The 17,273-nt window shown below is 50.3% G+C and overlaps 1 protein-coding gene across 29 annotated transcripts in view; it reads right to left on the bottom strand.

The window, feature by feature from the left end:
- The window catches only part of PCBP3 (poly(rC) binding protein 3), a 44,936-nt gene that overhangs the window by 10,063 nt on the left and 17,600 nt on the right, over positions 1-17,273 (bottom strand). For 9 of the 29 annotated variants that reach the window (XM_038142205.1, XM_038142207.1, XM_038142204.1 and 6 more), the window contains 10 exons: positions 17,042-17,065; positions 16,204-16,236; positions 15,550-15,666; positions 14,912-15,043; positions 14,514-14,642; positions 12,076-12,219; positions 9,685-9,726; positions 5,627-5,705; positions 4,865-4,924; positions 1,676-1,728 (listed from right to left, as the gene is read on the bottom strand). In XM_038142205.1, the coding sequence (XP_037998133.1) occupies positions 1,676-1,728; positions 4,865-4,924; positions 5,627-5,705; positions 9,685-9,726; positions 12,076-12,219; positions 14,514-14,642; positions 14,912-15,043; positions 15,550-15,666; positions 16,204-16,236; positions 17,042-17,065 (813 nt within the window). The remainder of the gene's footprint in view (positions 1-1,675; positions 1,729-4,864; positions 4,925-5,626; positions 5,706-9,684; positions 9,727-12,075; positions 12,220-14,513; positions 14,643-14,911; positions 15,044-15,549; positions 15,667-16,203; positions 16,237-17,041; positions 17,066-17,273) is intronic. The other 20 variants (XM_038142213.1, XM_038142233.1, XM_038142235.1 and 17 more) reach the window with 10 other exon arrangements.

Below are 17,273 nucleotides of genomic sequence, written 5' to 3'. Positions count from 1 at the left end.
ATACACTGGAAGGGTATTCACTGTCCCAGGGACTGTGGGGGGAAGTTCAGCCCATCCTGGTCTTCACATCACAGAAATAACTCCAAGATGGTTTAGCAAATGAAAATCTGCCGGAAAGACCTGAGGAGCCAAACTATTTAGGCAGATCCTCAGCTACACCCAAGCTGAACAGCGTTCAAGTTTCTGACAGTCAGAGGAGCAGCAAGATGGGTATCATCCGATTTCGTTCCACTGTAGCACAACTCCAAGCTACACCACTAAAACACACCTGGTGACTCTTAAAGGAACCCAAACCTGTCCTCTGCTTCCTGGGTGAGAGGGTGGCAGTGGGTGTTTAAAAGCCTTTGAAACAACAATGGGGAGAGCTAAGGAGCAGTTTTTCAAGATGCAGGTGATAACATCTACTATCTCCCAGGTCTGGTGAGTGAATGCTCCGAGTGCTCCTGAGTTCTCAGAAGTCTCCTGGCACCCTTTCCTCTCATGTGAGTTCTTCTGCAAGGGGTGTCTTTATACTTCTGAAGATGTCTTCATTGCTACGGTCCTCCATGCTCAGCAGACATGGCTGCTAGAACCTCAGGAGCGCTTGCAGAGCTCCCTGCAGCCTCCTGGAGAGGGGTCCTTTCTGGGTGGAGCAGATCTGGGATCAGCCCCCACTGTCTCCTCTGCAGATCCCTCCCATAGTGATTTGGCCCAGGGCAAAACATATCCAAGGGTTTCAGTCAGCAGGTGCTCACAGGCTCTTGCACTGCCATGTCTCTTGGGTGGACAGAAGTCTTGGCAGAGGTGCCCAGCAGCTGCAGCTGGGATTGCTGACCTTCCAGGACACTGCCAGCTGCTGGTGAACAGCAGGAAGAAGGAGCAAAAGCTGTCAGGCCTCATCCAGAGACTCCTGATGAGGGTGGGCTGAATGTGCTTGTTAGTGATGGAGATGGGAACAGAGATTGGATGTCATCCCTCCACTTGCCCTCATCCTGATTTGAGCATAGACTGGATCTTAATCCACAGAAACCAGGAGAAAGTGAGGCTCGTGGATCCAGGTGGTAACTGTGTTGTGCTCTCCATCCCACCTCCTCCCTGCCCAGCATGGCTCCAGCCTCCTCCCAGCAAATATCCCAGTCCTGCACCCATGTTAACACAAAGTTTCCACCTATCAGACCCCACAGCTGCCTGCCAGCAGTACTAAGACGAGACGCACTGTCCTTCAGACACTCGTGTGGCACTTTGTGGCATCAGAAATGTCACTTACTTACCTCCTCTTCCCTACCACCCCACCCCGTCACTACCCTTGAGCTGGAACATCATCTCAGACCTGCCACAGCCTGATTAAGCAACTAAGAGTTTAATCAGGGCTGGCATGGGAGCTCCCTCCCTTTCCCAATGCTGTCAACTGGGCATGTTTCATGAGCACTGAGTTCACTTGGAAAGGAAAATGGAGCATTAAGGATTATACCTAGGCAAGCTACCGACGGTGTAAAGTCCAACGGGTGCTTTGTGCTGCAGGCTGATCCCCAACGGACTGCACAAGCATGAGGGAACATGGGCAAGGGGCATCTCTAAATATATTTAACAAAACCAAATGGCTGCACATTATACATAATGTATGTATATATAAACATATATGTGTATACACATATGCACACACGGACATGCCAAGGAAGCACTTGGATTTACTTACATCATTGGGAATGGTGAGTTCATGAGTACTGGCCGGGGGACTGGCATCCAAACCTGGGCAGATGCAAGGTAACATGGTTAGAGCTGGCAGAGGCAATGCGATAAAGCTCCGCTGCTTTCCCGCAACACTGCCAAGGCTGCGTCCTGCTCCGGGCTGGGAGGGGAAGGGGTCACACACTCCGGGACAAGGAGGAGGAAGACAGTTGCTACCTGACTTTGCTGGTGCTGTGTGTCACCTTCCCTGCATCCCACAAGTGCCTCACTTCCCACCCTTCCTTCTTTCCACTGGGAATAGCTTCAGAGGAGGGTGCAAGGTTCCAGCATCAGCAAAGAGAGGTGGGTTAAACACCTTCTCACACAGCAGCAGAGAGCATGCCAGCTGGGACACCCACCTGCCCCACAGGAATGCTGTCCATGCACCCTCCAGCCCTCTCTGGATGCAGCAGCATTGAGCTGCTGGCGTGTGACAGCAGCTGGGTGCCCCAAAACCAGTGTCCTTGCGGGATCTGGCAGCACACGTCCTCTGCAAGTTAAGCCCCACAGACTGTCATGCTGAATTTGAGCCAGACTCCTAAGACATGCAACCTAGCTGGACCCAGGACCAGCTGTCCCTCTTATTCCCAAGGGAAAGCAAGATGAACAGTATGGAGATTTAGATCCTGCTTCCCTACAAAATCACACAGAGAGGAGTGAAGGCAGGGGTGTGCTTCCTCCCACCCTCCCCTGGGTCAGGGAGAGCTCTCTCCTCCATGGTGGGAATGGCTGGAGCCAGCAGGATATCCTGTGAGTGGAGCTCCAGAAGTAAGAGGACACCATGCCATAGTGCTCCTAGGTTTCCCATATTAAATCATCTCAGTGCTGAAGCAGGGACGTCCTATGTGAAATCTGCAAGAAAGAAGCTGTATGGTGCCTGGCAGAAATTTGCAGTAACTGGGAAAAAAAACCCTTATCCTTATGATATAAACCACTGATGAAAGCTTGTAAGAGCAGAAGAGACTGCCAGATCTGTATCCATGGAAAGAGGGTGGTTAAGGAGGTACAGAATGAAGAAGCGCAAAGAGACTGGAACTGCAAAGCTCCTGCAAAACAAGACAGCAGCAGCACCCAATTCCTCACATATTTCCATGGAGGGCCTCAGCACAGAGAAAGAGGAGCTCTGGTTATCTCTGATGTGCTCATGCATGATCTTAGGATGTTAGGAAGTGAGGGTGAGGAGGCCCTGGCACCAGTCGTCCAGAGAAGCTGTGGCTGTCCCATCCCTGGAAGTGTTCACAGCCAGGGTAGATGGGATTTAAAACAACCTGGTCTAGAGGAAGGTGTCCCTGCCCATGGTAGGGGGGTAGAACAAGATGGGCTGTAAGAGTCCTTCCAACTCAAACCATTCCATGATTATGTGACAATGTACTTCCTGTGCTTTCCTGAATGCATCTTCCCAGATACACATCACTGACATTTGCCTGCAGGAGGCTTCCTCACCAGATTTTTCACTTGGGACCACAGAAAAGAGAGGAATTGCAGGGAATGAGGATGCAGATCCTCCAGCTGGCAGCCCTCTGCTGTCATTCACCCCTGCCAGGGGTGCTAATGCCAAAACCTGCACAGAACATTTCCTGCCCAGGTATTACACCACAGTCAATGCTCAATGCTGACTTTACAGCACACACTTCACCTGGACTGGCCGGTACACTGAGCCTCCTCACAGTTTGGGGCAAGGTGGACTGCACCTATCACAGATATATCCCTCTGGTGAGGGTGTCCCTCTCCTTTGGCCATGTGTTACAAGACTCAGCTCAGCAGCAGCCTGGGTGTGGCAGAAAAATGTCTTCTGAAGGGAACAGAGCACCAGTGAGAGCTCTGAGCAGCACTGAGGCATCCAGGGATCTCAGGGAATAGATACTAAGCTCCTCAGACTCCTAGGCAGCATCCTCCATCCCACACTCAGATGACATGGATGATGCTGAAAGCCCTTGCGACACTGGGAGCCATGGTACTGCACCATCCCTGCCTCACACAGCCTTTGAGGAATGGCCACATTCTTCTCCATGACCTAGAGACTGCTTATTTCACCACTCCATATCCTCCTTTTTTGATATGTACAAGCAGTCCTTGAGGCTGTAAGGAGGGTGTAAGGGCAAGATTAATGCCTTGGGTGACTGCAAAGGGGGCATGCAGAAAACATGGCTGCACAGGTCAGTGTCATGAAATCTGTATTTCTGCAGTCTTGTGGGGTCTATTTGCTCAGGCTACGCTTGCTTTCATAATTAGGTGCTGTCACCAAACCTTTGAGGCATGCATGGGATGGCTGCGTGCCCCAGGTCTGGCTCATCCTGCCTGTGAGCCTCCAGGTCTTGAGACAGGTCCTCTATGCAATGGTAGGAAACAAAAGACAAATCTCTTCCTCACATACAGATGAATGTGGGACATCTGACAGCAAAATTTCTCCAAGGCTGCAGCCATACTTCGGCTCCTCAGGGTCCTGTCCCACTAAAATTGCAACTCACCCTGAATGGCTTGGAGCTGCATGTCATGGCTGTTCCCATCGGCACTGTTCTGTTGTTTCTGAGCAAAGTTTATGCAAAATTAAATGCAGGAATAAGGGTGATGACTCTGGTATCTTCCTAGTACACAGACAGCATTCAGGGAGACCTCACCGCACCTGAGGGGCAGCACAGATCTCTGCTCTCTGCAGCCAGAGACAGAACCTGAAGAACAGCATGAAGCTGTGCCAGGGGAGGGTAAGGCTGGAGATCAGGAAAAGGTTCTTCCCCCAAAGGGTGCTGGGCACTGACCAGGCTCCCTAGGGAATGGACACAGCCCCAAGGCTGCCAGAGCCCAAGGAACATTTGAACAGTGCTCTCAGGCACATGGTGGGATTGTTGGAGTGCCTGTGCAAGGCCAGGGGTTGGACTGGATGATCCTTGTGGGTCCTTTCCAACTCAAGATATTCTGTGGTTCTGTGGCAGTTACACACAAACATCACAGAGCCAGGTAATAAAGCCCAGGCACTTTTCCTTTGACATGCTGCACCAAGGAGAAGGGGGCTGCCCGATCTCTCCCTGCCCACCAAGACAATCTGCTGTCTTTTCCATGAATACCATGATTCCTCTCGGAGCACAACAATGGCATAGTCCTATTTACGGAATACATTTCAACCAAAGCCTGCTTACTTCCCTCTAGCTTTGTGTTTTACCTGATGACTGGCCCATCAGATTTTGAGCTTCTTCGGAGGAATGTAAGGGCAGCTTTTCTCCTGAAGAGCAAAGAAGAAACAGGTTTAATGCTTTTCCCTTCGAGGAGATAAGCAATGTCACTTCATCTAGGAAGCTCAAAATATGATGAACATACTGTCAGAAAAGTGATTTCCAAGCGGTACTTTATGTACCTCCATCCCCTGTGCTCTATCTGCTTCCCAGGTAACCAGGAACATGCCGGCCTTGAGGACAAGGCTTGGGCCATGCCGGGGCTGGCTGTCCTCCCATCAGCGCAGCCCCCTCCGGCCATGACTCCTTCCCACTGCGGGAGTGCTATCCTGCCTGGCTCAGCACCGCTCCCCGAGGCAGCAACCCCGGCCGGCCCCGAGCTGCTCCTGCCAGGAAGGTGCGGATGTCCCCCCAGGAGAGCTCAGACGTCCCGCCGGGAGAGCATGGATGTCCCGCCAGGAAAGTGCGGGTGTTCCGCCAGAATCCGGAGCAGCGCGGGGCAGAGGATGCTGCCTCCTCCTTGGAGGGAGGGATGGTGCTCATGGCTTCTGCTGGGAAAGCCCAGGCTGAGAGCTCGCCCTTGAGCACCATAACCCCCACAACATCCATCAAGCCTCTCCTTAAGCTCTCCCCATGGATATTGCCACCTTTTACTCGCCCTGCTCATTTCCATTAAACAACAAGAGATTAGAAAGAGAGAGAAACTCTACAGGTAAGAGAAGGATATCTTGAAAGGGCATGTGGGTACGTACCAGGGAAAGCGGGGGTGGTCTGTCCAAGGGGAGTAAAGGGGGTTTGCTGCATAGCCAGCTGGTGGAGCTTGGTCAACTGCTGAGGGGTAGGAGGGACATTAGAGCTAAGAAGGTTATTGTCATAGAGTACAACAAGTCACACTGAAAAGCAAGAACAAAATTATAACGGGGCGGATGGGGGGGAAGGAAAACAAACTGAAAAATAAAAAATAATTTAAAAAAAAACACTAAAAAAAAAACCAATCCAGGAAGCCATGGTGAGACATGGCAAAAACATTAGCAGAAAGGACTTGGCCTGGGTATAGTGCAATAAAGCCCAAATCTTTGGCAGAAGTGCTTGGTCAGGGTCTGAAGTACGATACCAGCAAGAAGCCCATTCTTAGTGTCAGTTCAACTCCTCTGCCTCAGTGCAGGGCCAGCTGGTGGGCATCACAGCCAGCACCCAAGAACCCTCTTTGTGCCACCAGAGCCACATTGTCACCGCTTGTCCTCGCAGCACACTTTCCTGTGCTGTGCCTCCAATGGGAAGTGTCTCTGGGAGATGGATAAACTGCGTTTCTAAATGCCAGCTCGTTAGAAATATGGGGAATTATGGGCTTCAGTCATGACCAGTAGGTATTTCAGATCCCTGTATCCCTTGTGCCAAGGAGGTTTTTGCTGCCTGGTCAGGAAGTTTTACAGAGAGGTGTTTGTTTGGAATACATTTTGTGCTCATTTTTACTGCTCCAAATTAAAAAAAAAAAAACCAAAACAAAACAACAAAACCAAACAAACCAAAAAGACAGAAAAAGAAAAGAAAACAAACCAAACTGGGCTGAAGACTGGCAGTGGGCAGGAGGGAGACTCTTTACAACCTCCCACTTTCACAGGTGCTCTGGGAGTTGTCAGCACCATATCGACCCCCAAATTTAAACTGCTTTTTTTGCCCATCCTCCCTGGCAATGGGGAGGTAGGAGTTATAGTTTCAATGTTTTGGGGGACGAAAAGATTCAAACACCTCCTTGCTGCTGCAGCAGGGCTGGGGAGAGAGAGTGAGGAGGTCTGGCTGGCAGCAGTGAGGGGGAAATGCTGGGAAGAGCTGACCTGGGGGCCTGTGCACACTGCGAGAGGCTGGAGGGAAGCAGCAGGAAGGAGTGAAACACCTGAAAATCCCTGGACAGGTTACCCATGGGATCCCTGTCCTGCCTGGAGAGGCATGAGGACACCAAGCCTCCGCTACCTCAGGGGAGAGGTCTTACCACTCCACAAAAAGAGGTGTCTGCACATCTCTGTGTCTATTTTGGCTGTCTTTGGCTTATTTTAGCCAAAGGTGTGATATTATGGGTTCCTGCCACAACACAGCTGTCTCCAGATAACACTGGGCATGCTACTGCTCCTGCAGGGAACAGAGACATCAGCATCTACTGCTTTTTAACTTCAGAACTATCCTGTTTTCTGGAGCTGCACCCTGTTTCTGGAATTCCTTGTGACACCTGGTCCTGCTGGCAGGATGCCAGATGAAATCTCTTTGCCCAGTGGGCTCCAGCCATGCTGTGGGACAGGGGTCCTGCTATGCCAAATGGGGGAGACCAAAATCCTTTCTAACACTGACCTAGTAGACCTTCCAGACATAGTTCCGATAGTGGTATTTATGCAGCCCTTGCAATTAGAGCAATAAACAAGTCTAGGAGAGGAGAAGATGGCTGCATCCCGGTGTCATAGAAAAAGCTGCTACGTCCATCTCTTCCAGCTCATCTTCCATGGCCAAGGGAGGGGATTGTCCCCCTCTGCTCTGGTGAGACTATACCTGAGGTACTGCATCCAGCTCTGGGGTCTCCAGCACAGGAAGGACATGGATCTGTTGGAGCGAGTCCAGAGGAGGTCACGAAGATGCTCCAAGGGGCTAAAGGGGGTCCAAGAGAGCTGGAGAGGGACTTTGGACAAGGGCCCGGAGCTACAGGACAGGGGGAATGGCTTCACATTGACACAGGGAAGGGTTAGATGGGATTCTGGTAAGAAATCCTTCCCTGTGAGGGTGCTGAGGCTCTGGCACAGGGTGCCCAGAGAAGCTGTGGCTGCCCCTGGATACCTGGCAGTGTCTAAGGCCAGGATGGACAGGGCTTGGAGCAGCCTGGGATAGTGGAAGGTGTCCCTGCCCATGGCAGGTGTTTGGAGTGAGGTGAGTTTTAAGGGTCCTTCCAACCCAACCCAATCCAACCCAACCGAGTCTCTGTATGATCCTGCAGCTTTTGGGACAGCAGGCAGCTACCCATCACATCCCAAACAGCCAAAAACACCCAGGCAATGCGAAAGCCCCTTAAGAGCCAAAGCGTCCCCTGTCCTGAAGTGTTTCTCCAGGGACAAAATCATGGCAGGAGAACACGCCGAGCACTCAAAATTCTGCCTGCTTTGCAAAAGGCAGCCACTAAACACAGACACCTAAAACATGTTTAAAATGCCCTAAAAGCACATTCTAGAGTGGATTCTGCACTGAACATTGTTTAAAGTGACCAATCATTTAAAGAACACCCTGAGAGTAAGGATGGAGGAAGTAGCCCATGTACCAAGAGCTTTATTCAGGAAATTTGCTGGGAGTGGGGCAGTCAGCAAATGTATTTTAATCCTGACAATCAGAGGAATATAGGAACAAGGAAAACACTAAGCTGTTGGCACCACTTGCAAAGAAAAACTGGGATAAAGACTGCATTGATCTACCTTACTATACAGTTTATTTAGTTGTATTGTGCTTATGGAGCAAAAGCAAAGAGTACATAATTAGGAATATTTCTTATCAACCATCACAGCAGGCTGTTCAGAGTACACACATACTGGTGTCACATGGAAAGCCAAAGCCTGGATTCCTCTAATTCCAGTGAAACCATTTCTCCTAGGATGAAAATCCAGCCTCCAGCTCCCAAATATTCCCATATGGGGCAGGCATTCGTAATATCAAACAGCCTTGCCACCTTCTCAACCATGGAAAAAGTCATTCCATTATTTAGTATCCAATGCACTCACTGGAAAAGGGAACTCTGAGCTGCATCAACCCCTTCCCATGGATGGGATGACTGGAGAAGGCTTTCCATCCACTGCCACATCCTCAGCCCCACTGCAGATCCCTGCCTCACAGCAGGAGGGACCCTCTGCAGGGGACCCGATGGGTATTTTACCCCCTTAGAAACACATTTAGAAACTCCCTGCCTTTTCTAAGAGCCATGACCACCTCAGAAGCTGAGCTTCACTGCTTTCCTCAAAGAAATCCTTCAAACAGACTGATTTGTTATTTCCCTTGGTAATTTCAGGTGCACACATTCCAGCTGTTGATCCCTACATGTCCCCCCGCAAAAGTGCTCCCTGACCCCGCACAGGCATGGGAGCCCAGGGGATCCCAGCATCAGCAAGCCTCAATGAGAGCAGCTCAGAGCAGCTCCTGTCTCTGCACCGAGGAGCCTGAGGTGAAGTGGGGGCTGTCCCCATGCTGCCCTGCCACCCACAGCAGCGAGACAGCCACCAAACCCAGGGTGACCACGTTGGTCTGGGGGCTCTCAGCAAGGTGAGATTCAGCATGAATACCTTCCCCATCCCTCTGGGAGACACGGTGGGAGGTTTGTCCAATTTCCATGTCACCCAAAGAAGCACCCCTTCAGAAAGGCACATTCCTGCCCAGGCTTGGAAGAAGCCAGAGCTCTGGCTTCTTCCCACCCCACCAAGGCACTCAGCAGCTAAATATGCCCTTGGCTTACCAACATTTTAAAGACAAGGAGAAAATAGAAGGGAAAGTTTTGTGGGTTTCTTTTCCTGTTTTGATCATTTTGAGGCACAAAATGCAAAGGTTTCTCTCAGAACAAAGGGATAGCACTGAATAATGCAAACAATTTAGCATCAGGCCAAGTCCTCGGAAGTAATAAAGTTTAGTGCTAACAAGTTAAAAGGCTACTCAAAGTATAATAGATACTACACACGGCCAGTTACTTTGAAAATACGCTATTAATATTATTGGCTAATATTAATATTATGTGAATTGACAGTAGCATGCAGGTGACAGAAAAGGGTATAAGAAAAATTAGGGTAAAACTCACATCTGGGTGTGGAATAGCGTATTGTCCCTGAATTGTATAGGCCTGTAAAGGAAAGACAAAAATGTTACCAGGGCTGGCAGGACATGAGGAGAGAACTCTGTTGGGACCCCCATGTACCACATTAAATTCCCTAGGGCACCAAATCCTTGGGGCAGGAGGGAGATGTTCCACCTCCCATTCAACCTAGAGCATGCTGAGCTACCTGACTTCAAGGGCTCAGGCTCAGTTTGGCTTTTTCAGAAGGAAAGAAACAGCTCTTTGTAGGTGCCAGCATTGCATGGAGCAGGAATATCAGGCTGCGGTTGGTCTTTGCTGCACAAAAAATAAGGATCAGTTGCATGGGGTTGAGAGTGGATGATCTTTAGTGCCCCTTTGATAACCAGAACCTGTGTAGCAGGTGCACAACTGACATCACTGCCCAAGCGTGATCCCAAAAAGCGAGCCAATTCCGTGAGCCTCTCCATATATCCAGGTGCACAAGTCCCAGTGGATGCTTTATATCCACCCAGTATATTCCAGTGCTCTGCTGGGGCATTGGAAAGGCATGGAGTCAAGGGCTGCCTGCACTGCAATGCCTTTCACCAGCTGCAATTGATAAATCCATGCAAGTATCTGCCAGGCAAATGCATTTGTGTGTTTTTCCCATCCTTTGTAGTAATCCTTTCTCTTTTTGTTCGTAAATAACCTCAAAATAAGCACCAATGTGGGTGAAGAGCCAGAAACTAGAGAGCCCAATATTTAGGACTTAACCAGCTAGCAAAATATATCTCACTTGTTGACACATTATTCAGATGATTCTCAAAGAAACGGCAAAAGAGATGGAGAACACTTTGAAAAGGGAGAGTAAAGATTGCCAAGAAAAATGAAAGGAAAAAACTTGAAACCACCCGCAAATTTGCTGCATTATTTGCAAAGAGCAAAGTGCTTTGTGTGAAGGAAACCCCCAAAATCATGCATGAGGAAATGGGAAAATGGCTGTCCCAGTGTCCACCAGCTTCCCAGCACAATGGGGACACGACAGAGGCTGAAAAGTTGCCTGTCCTGGTGGTTTAATTTGGCCATTGTACTTTGATTAGAAAAACTGAGTCAAAAAAGGTAATCAAGGGCAGGAAGGTATCTTGGACAGATGCAACTCAACTCTGACCTTTGATGGCTGGTCCCTTTGGCAGCTGCCGTTGGCTGCTACATCACTCAGCCTGGTGAGCTCCTAGAGGATCATCCCACCCCAAGCACCTGTCACCACGGTCACCAGCTGTCCTCGGCCCACCCGCCCCGTGCCACCCCTCGGGCAGAGCCAAAGGGCTCCCAGCATTGGGAAGAGCTCTCACTTCAGGGACAGTTTCTTCTTCCCATGATGTTACTTCTGTCCAAGAAACCAGCCATTCACAGCAGAAGAACTGCTGCCTCTATCTCACTCTCCCTTTTGAACAGACCAGGCAGCTGGACTCGAAGTTCTTTTTCAGGATGGCTGCTCTGATGGAGTGACACACTCCTGATCCCTATGATTGACTAATTCAGCCTGAAATAGCCTGTGCTCTGGGCTTTGCTCTTGTTCTTTGTCCTTATTATGGCCGGAGAGAAATTAAATAACTTGTGTGGAGCTGCTCTGGGTGGCATAAGCTGTGGTTTTGTGGTGCTGGCCCTACCTGGATGCTGAAGCTCTTGGGAAGGCACATGCCCTGCTGGATGTCATGCACCTCAGCAGGGTGGCATCTACAGGCACGCCCTCGGTCACCAGGTGAGGTGATGAGATGAGGTGGAGACAGCAACAGTGCAAGTTCCCTCTTTAGAAACAGCCGTGGGCTCAGTTGCTCTTGTTTCTGCTTATTTTTGTTTTCAGAATAACCTCCAGCTCACCCATGTGATGGTTATCCCACAAAGGAAAAACCACCCCAAAGCTCACTGCTGGAAATAGTGTGTGATGTCTGCAAGGCTGCAGTGTCACTGGGGGTGACACAGTGCAGGCTCTGCCTCAGGGGGAAGCAGTACCCCAAACCAGGTGAGCACCAGGGAGGGGGACACGGCTCTTCCATGGTGGCTGCCCTGAGCAGAGGAGTTGCTGCAACAAGCCCTTCCTACCTTGGATCAATTACAGCTACACAAAGGTATTTTTAATAGAGCTGGAGGTGCCAGAGAGCAGTGACAGCCTCTTGTTCAACAATGCTTTTCTAATCCTCTCCTTTTCAACCACTGACAAATACTGAACTTGGGTCTAGTGAAGTAAATTCCAGCCTTTCCTTTGTGTCTCCCCAGACTGGCTCTTCCCTTCTGCTCATTGTCCAGCATCCATCACAGGAGCTAAGCCAAGAGCTTTCAGTCCAGCTGCCGTGGCACACAACAGATGGGATGACACCATGCAAGTCAGAAGGCAAGAAACCTGAGTGCACTAACGGGCAGCGGCTGGTGCTGCAGTAAAAGGCTGAGGTTGGCAGTGGAGGCTGCAAGCGGGTCGGCTCTTACCTGACCACCTGCAAAAATGACAGGGGTGGAGGCGGGCTTTGGGCGGTAGGGAATGGTGGCACCTTTTGGTGGGGACTAGGAAAAGGGATAAGGAGAGGGAGAGAGAACATTAGAACAGCTTTCCTGAAACGGCGGCAAAAAGAGTGTTAGAAAGCACCTAATGGAGCACGGCCCCCGGGGCCGCCACGGCAACACCCGCACCAGGCAACACCGTGTTTCTGCACAGGAGCACACGGGGGAAAGAGGGGTTTCATGGGCAACAAGGACAACCTGGGGCACGGGAGATCCCCTGCCAAGGCACGGGCCCCTAAATGGCCTCCTGGACCTCTGCTGCCTCCCTCAGCTTTGCTCTGCTCTGCGCAAACCACACTGCCTGCTCTAGGCTCCGGGAACCCTCCTCAGAACACCCCAAGGAGAGCCTCAAACAGCCAGATAGGGAGGTACAGCCCATCTGAGCAATGCAGCACCATGCTCAAGCTCTTTGACTGCCCTCATCTTCCTCACTGCTGGAACAGGGTCACCTACAGGCCTTGGTGTGGTCCATCGCCATCTGAGCTGCGACATGGGTGCTGCGAGGCACCTGTGGTCAGCTGAGAGGTGTCTCTGCACACGGCAGGGGGCTGGAATTAGATGGCCTTTAAGGTCCCTTCCAACCCACACATTCTGTGATTCCATGATTCTGTGGTCTTCCTGCTCTCTGTGGGGTCCCTGGGTAGGTCTGAGCAGAGCTGCAGTGAATGAGCCGCAGGTGTGATGTGCAGGTGCTGCTCACCCAGATTCTTCCTCTGGTTTTCTCCTGAACAACTTACAGGCTATAGGAAACATGGAGGTTTCTAGGGATCAGGAGAGATTTCAGCTCTCCTATTGCTTTCTACCCCAAATTAAACAACTCAGTGACTGCTATCTAAGGACAGGCAATAGAAATTACACTATCTCATGGAAAATTCTTTTTTTTCCTGTACATTCTTTGGATATCTACTTGTAGGCAAGCAACATTACCTAAATCCTGCTGCTAAGCGCCTGTTTATGGGAAAGCTGATCAAAGTACATCTCCAGCACCCCAAACCCACTTTTTCTTTTACTGCATTACAAATCTTGGAGGGAACAAGACGGAATTATCTGTTTAAGACTGAAAGGTGATATGGAACATCTCTGTGAGCTGTTAAAGCCAGGGCACTTTCCATACTTCAGACTGCAAGAAGAATTGAGGGTTTTTCTCTTTCCCATGGCTGAGCTGTACAGAGGAGCAGCACATCTTGCTTTGTGAGAAAATCTTTTTAATACATCTGGCAAGCATCACCTCAGGCTCATCTCTGCTGCAGTCTGGATGTCATCAGGTGCTGCAGTGTGTGACCTGGTCATCCAAAATTCCTCTGGCAGCAGTGCAGCTGCCTGAGCATCACAGCCAGCAGGGATGAGCAATGTGGCTCCTGGCTATCCCTGCCGAGATGTGCTGCTGCCAAGCTGAAGATGCTTCCATCTGGCTTTGCATCACCTTCACCAAGCCTTGCCATGCCCATCTGAAGCTTTTCCAGTGGGAAACATGCTCCTTCCTGCTGTGAAAGGGCTGTGCAGCTAGGCAGTGGGCCTTACATTGGTCCCAGCTTTGTCTGTCTCTGGGATGTACCAGGAGTGGAATGTGTCACCATCCTGTGTCCCAGGGGCTTTCCTCCTGGAGCTTCTCCCATCTGAGGTGGCAGGTGTGGATGTAAGGCATGTGGCTGAGGTCATCTCCAGAAACTGGTACAGCAGCATTTCTCCATGGCAGAGATCTTCCAGCTCTGCTTGTCAGCATTTATCCCAGAAAAGGGCACCTTGGACATGTATCCATGTGCCATATATACAGTCCCTGCTATCCACCAGCCTTCCTCACTACCATTTCCACTGTACCTCACTGGAACACAGCCTTGTGCTCCCAGTTCCAGCTCCTCCAATGCAAGGGATGCTCTGGCCTCCTCCTCCTCCTCCTGGCTGAGGTCCTCGCGAGGCAGAGACCAGATTCTTGGAGCAGTGGCTGTAGCCCCCATATCTTTCTCACGGCACCCTGAGTGCTGCTGGGATGCCAGGCCAGGCTGTCCCAGCTTGCCGGCACCCCTCTGCCCTGAAGTCACCCCCTGCTCTGACACAAACCACCTCCTTTGGGGCACCCGACCAGACAGGCTTCCAGTGTGGGACTCTAGAAACTACGGACAATGGTAGGGAAAAGACACAGGGTGTATTTCCAGCGGAGGTACCAGGAAATGAGAGTAGTCCAACAACGCGTGGTGAAGGGGACGAGAGAGACATGGTCTACAGCTCCCAGTGCTCTGGTGGGGCCAGCTGGGATTTTTTTTCCATATGTACTTTACCCCTTTTGTTACAGACTGTACCTCCAGCATCACCACACAGATCTGTTTGACACACTGGATAATTGCGTCGGGTGTCCCCGAGATTGTCACCGCCCGCTCTGTGGAGTTGGGCAGCATGTCCCCCGCCACTTGGACCTGAGCACCTGTGGACTGGAGACAGAAAGAGAGATGAAGGAGAATCCCACAGCTGAATGCCTTCACTCACAGCAAGCTCCATCCATGAAACCATGCGCCTCCCGAAGGCCCAGCATGTGGCATCCCGTGGGATGCTGCTCCTACATCAGCCACACCATCCCGGGAAGCAATGTGATCCGTGATGCAGCACAGGGATCCCCTTTTCCAAGGCAGCTCCCCCTTGGCTGCAGATCAGCTCCGAGGAGCTGCACTGAACGGCAATAATGAAATGGAATCTGCCTTACCTCTCGGATTTCCTTGATTTTGGAGCCCCCCTTGCCGATGAGGGAGCCGCACTGACTCGCTGGCACCACCAGCCGCAGTGTCACCGGAGGTTTGCTGGTAGCGGTGCTGTTGCTCATGGAGTTGGTTATGTCCTTGGGAAGGAAAAGTGCAGCACATCAGTCCTTAGTACCTGACCAGAGCCACCTCCAGTGCCCAGGTGGCACATCTATACATGTTGTGGTCAGGTGACTAAAGTGTTCCCTCTTGAACACTTCCAGGGATGGTGACCACTACTGCCCTGGGCATCCTGTTCCCAGGCATGACAGACCTTCCAGTGAAGAAATCTTCCCTAATATCCAACCCAAACCAGAGGTCATTTCCTCTGGTCCTGTCACTTGTTACCTGGGAGAAAAGACCAACCCCTAAATTGCTACACTCTCCTTCCAAGCAGTTGTAGAGAGTGAGAAGGTCCCCCCCTGAGCCTCCTTTTCTCCAGGCTGAGTCCAGCAGCTCCCTGAACTGCTCCCCATCAGACTTGTGTTCCAGACCCACCCTAGTCAGAGGTGTATGAAAGGTCCTGTGCTGAGGCCATGTCCCAGTTAGTCAAATCCAAGCAGGCACTGCTGTCCCCAGCCATGGGCTGGATCACATTTCTCACCTCCTCAAATTTGTAGGCAATCATGGCAAAAGCCTTGAAGATGGCATCAGTGGGGCCAGTGATGGTCACAATCCGCTCAGGGCAGTTCCCCTCCGAGATGTTGATCCTTGCCCCGCTCTGGAAAGAGAAGAAGAGTCCTGGAATAGCCACAGCCAAACAATCAGGCTGGGTCTTCTCTCAGCCTGATATCTGTGCCAGTCTCACAGCATTCCAGCTAAACTTCCAAACTCCCACCCCTCCTCTGCAGTGATTTCAGCCCTGCCTTATCCCAACCCTTAGAAAGAGTTTCCAATGTTTTATTGCAAAGCAAACCCATGGGATCGAGGTAAGACCAGCTCATGGAGACACTGCCTGTGAAGAGTTTTGTTCACTGTCCTGACAACTCCCCAGGAGCTGCAGGAATAAAGACCCTCGACAAACTCAAAGCATCTTATGAGTGACTTAATTTCAATGTTTCATTAAATACTTGACTCTGGAAAATGTGACAGGAGTTTGAGTGTGAAGGGAAAAAACTGGTCCAAAGAGCTCTGGGGACAGCTGGCTTGCTTGTCCTGACCCTGGGAATTACTGCACATATCACACAGGGCAATGTGCAGCTCTGGCCACTCTGCACTCCCTTCCTCCTACAAATCATCCACAGAGAAGGCTGCTCACCTCCTCACGCATCTTCTTCACAGTCTCTCCTTTCTGAAACAAGAGGGAAAACCAAAACATTACTGAAAATTCACAACTTCTACCTTTAAAACAACCCTACCGAAAATGCATCTACCTAATACATGCCAAAGTGCAGCCAAAACATGGGAGCTGTGATGCCTGGCCCTGCATCCCCACGTGATGGTCAGCTGAAGAGCATGTAAATCATCAAATAAATAAATAAATAAATAAATACACACAAATTCTCAACTGTGAATCTTGCCAGAGTTGGACATGCTGATGGAAAAGTAAGGCTCAAGCATACAGGGAAAATGTGTTCATGCTGCAAATCTTTGCCACCATAAACCTTTATTTTAAAACTATTTAAAAAAAAAAAAAAAAAAAAAAAAGCAACCCTAATCCTGTACAGCCAGGACTTTCCAAAACACTGTGGAAACACCAGAGCAACTCAGGAAGCTTTTTTGGACAAGGTAAATGGAGTCCTCTGGCCTCAGAGACAGGGGCTATAGAATTACTTAAAATATAATAAATGTATCTGTGTGACATTTTTAGTATCTCTTAATGAAGTTATTCGATGAAAACACCAGAGCAACATGACTGTAAACTCCCAGCCATTACCCAGTGAAGCAGCTGGAAACAGTTTGCTGGTTGGTGAGGTTTTTAGGGGAATGGTCTTTTGACCCCTTTGTGGGTTTCTCTTAATTTCTGGCTCACAAATGCAGCAACTAGCTCAGGCACCCAACACTTCTCAGGACATCACAGGGAAGAGGTGACTATGGCACATGCCACACCAAAGGTGCAGGAACAGCATCTAAGGTACATTAAAAGGCATCCTTACCTTCCCAATGATGCTTCCAACTTCCTACACAGAGAAAAAGCCAAAACCAGAGGAACTGACATTAGAAAACATGTTGAGAATCCAACCCAACCCCATAATGAAGTGAAGACCTGGTGGACATGGTCCCCAGCAGAGGGACAGGGTTGTGGGGCAGGAATGAGAGGGAGCAGGAGCATCATGCCACCCTCCTCACCAGCAGGACAGCTATTCCTGGGGCTGGGACAGCTGGACA

The sequence above is a fragment of the Motacilla alba genome, chromosome 7 (genome assembly GCF_015832195.1).
Source record: "Motacilla alba alba isolate MOTALB_02 chromosome 7, Motacilla_alba_V1.0_pri, whole genome shotgun sequence".
Lineage (NCBI taxonomy): Eukaryota > Metazoa > Chordata > Aves > Passeriformes > Motacillidae > Motacilla > Motacilla alba.
The sequence above is the reverse complement of the archived record's forward strand: the minus strand, read 5'-3'. Positions and strand labels throughout refer to the sequence as shown.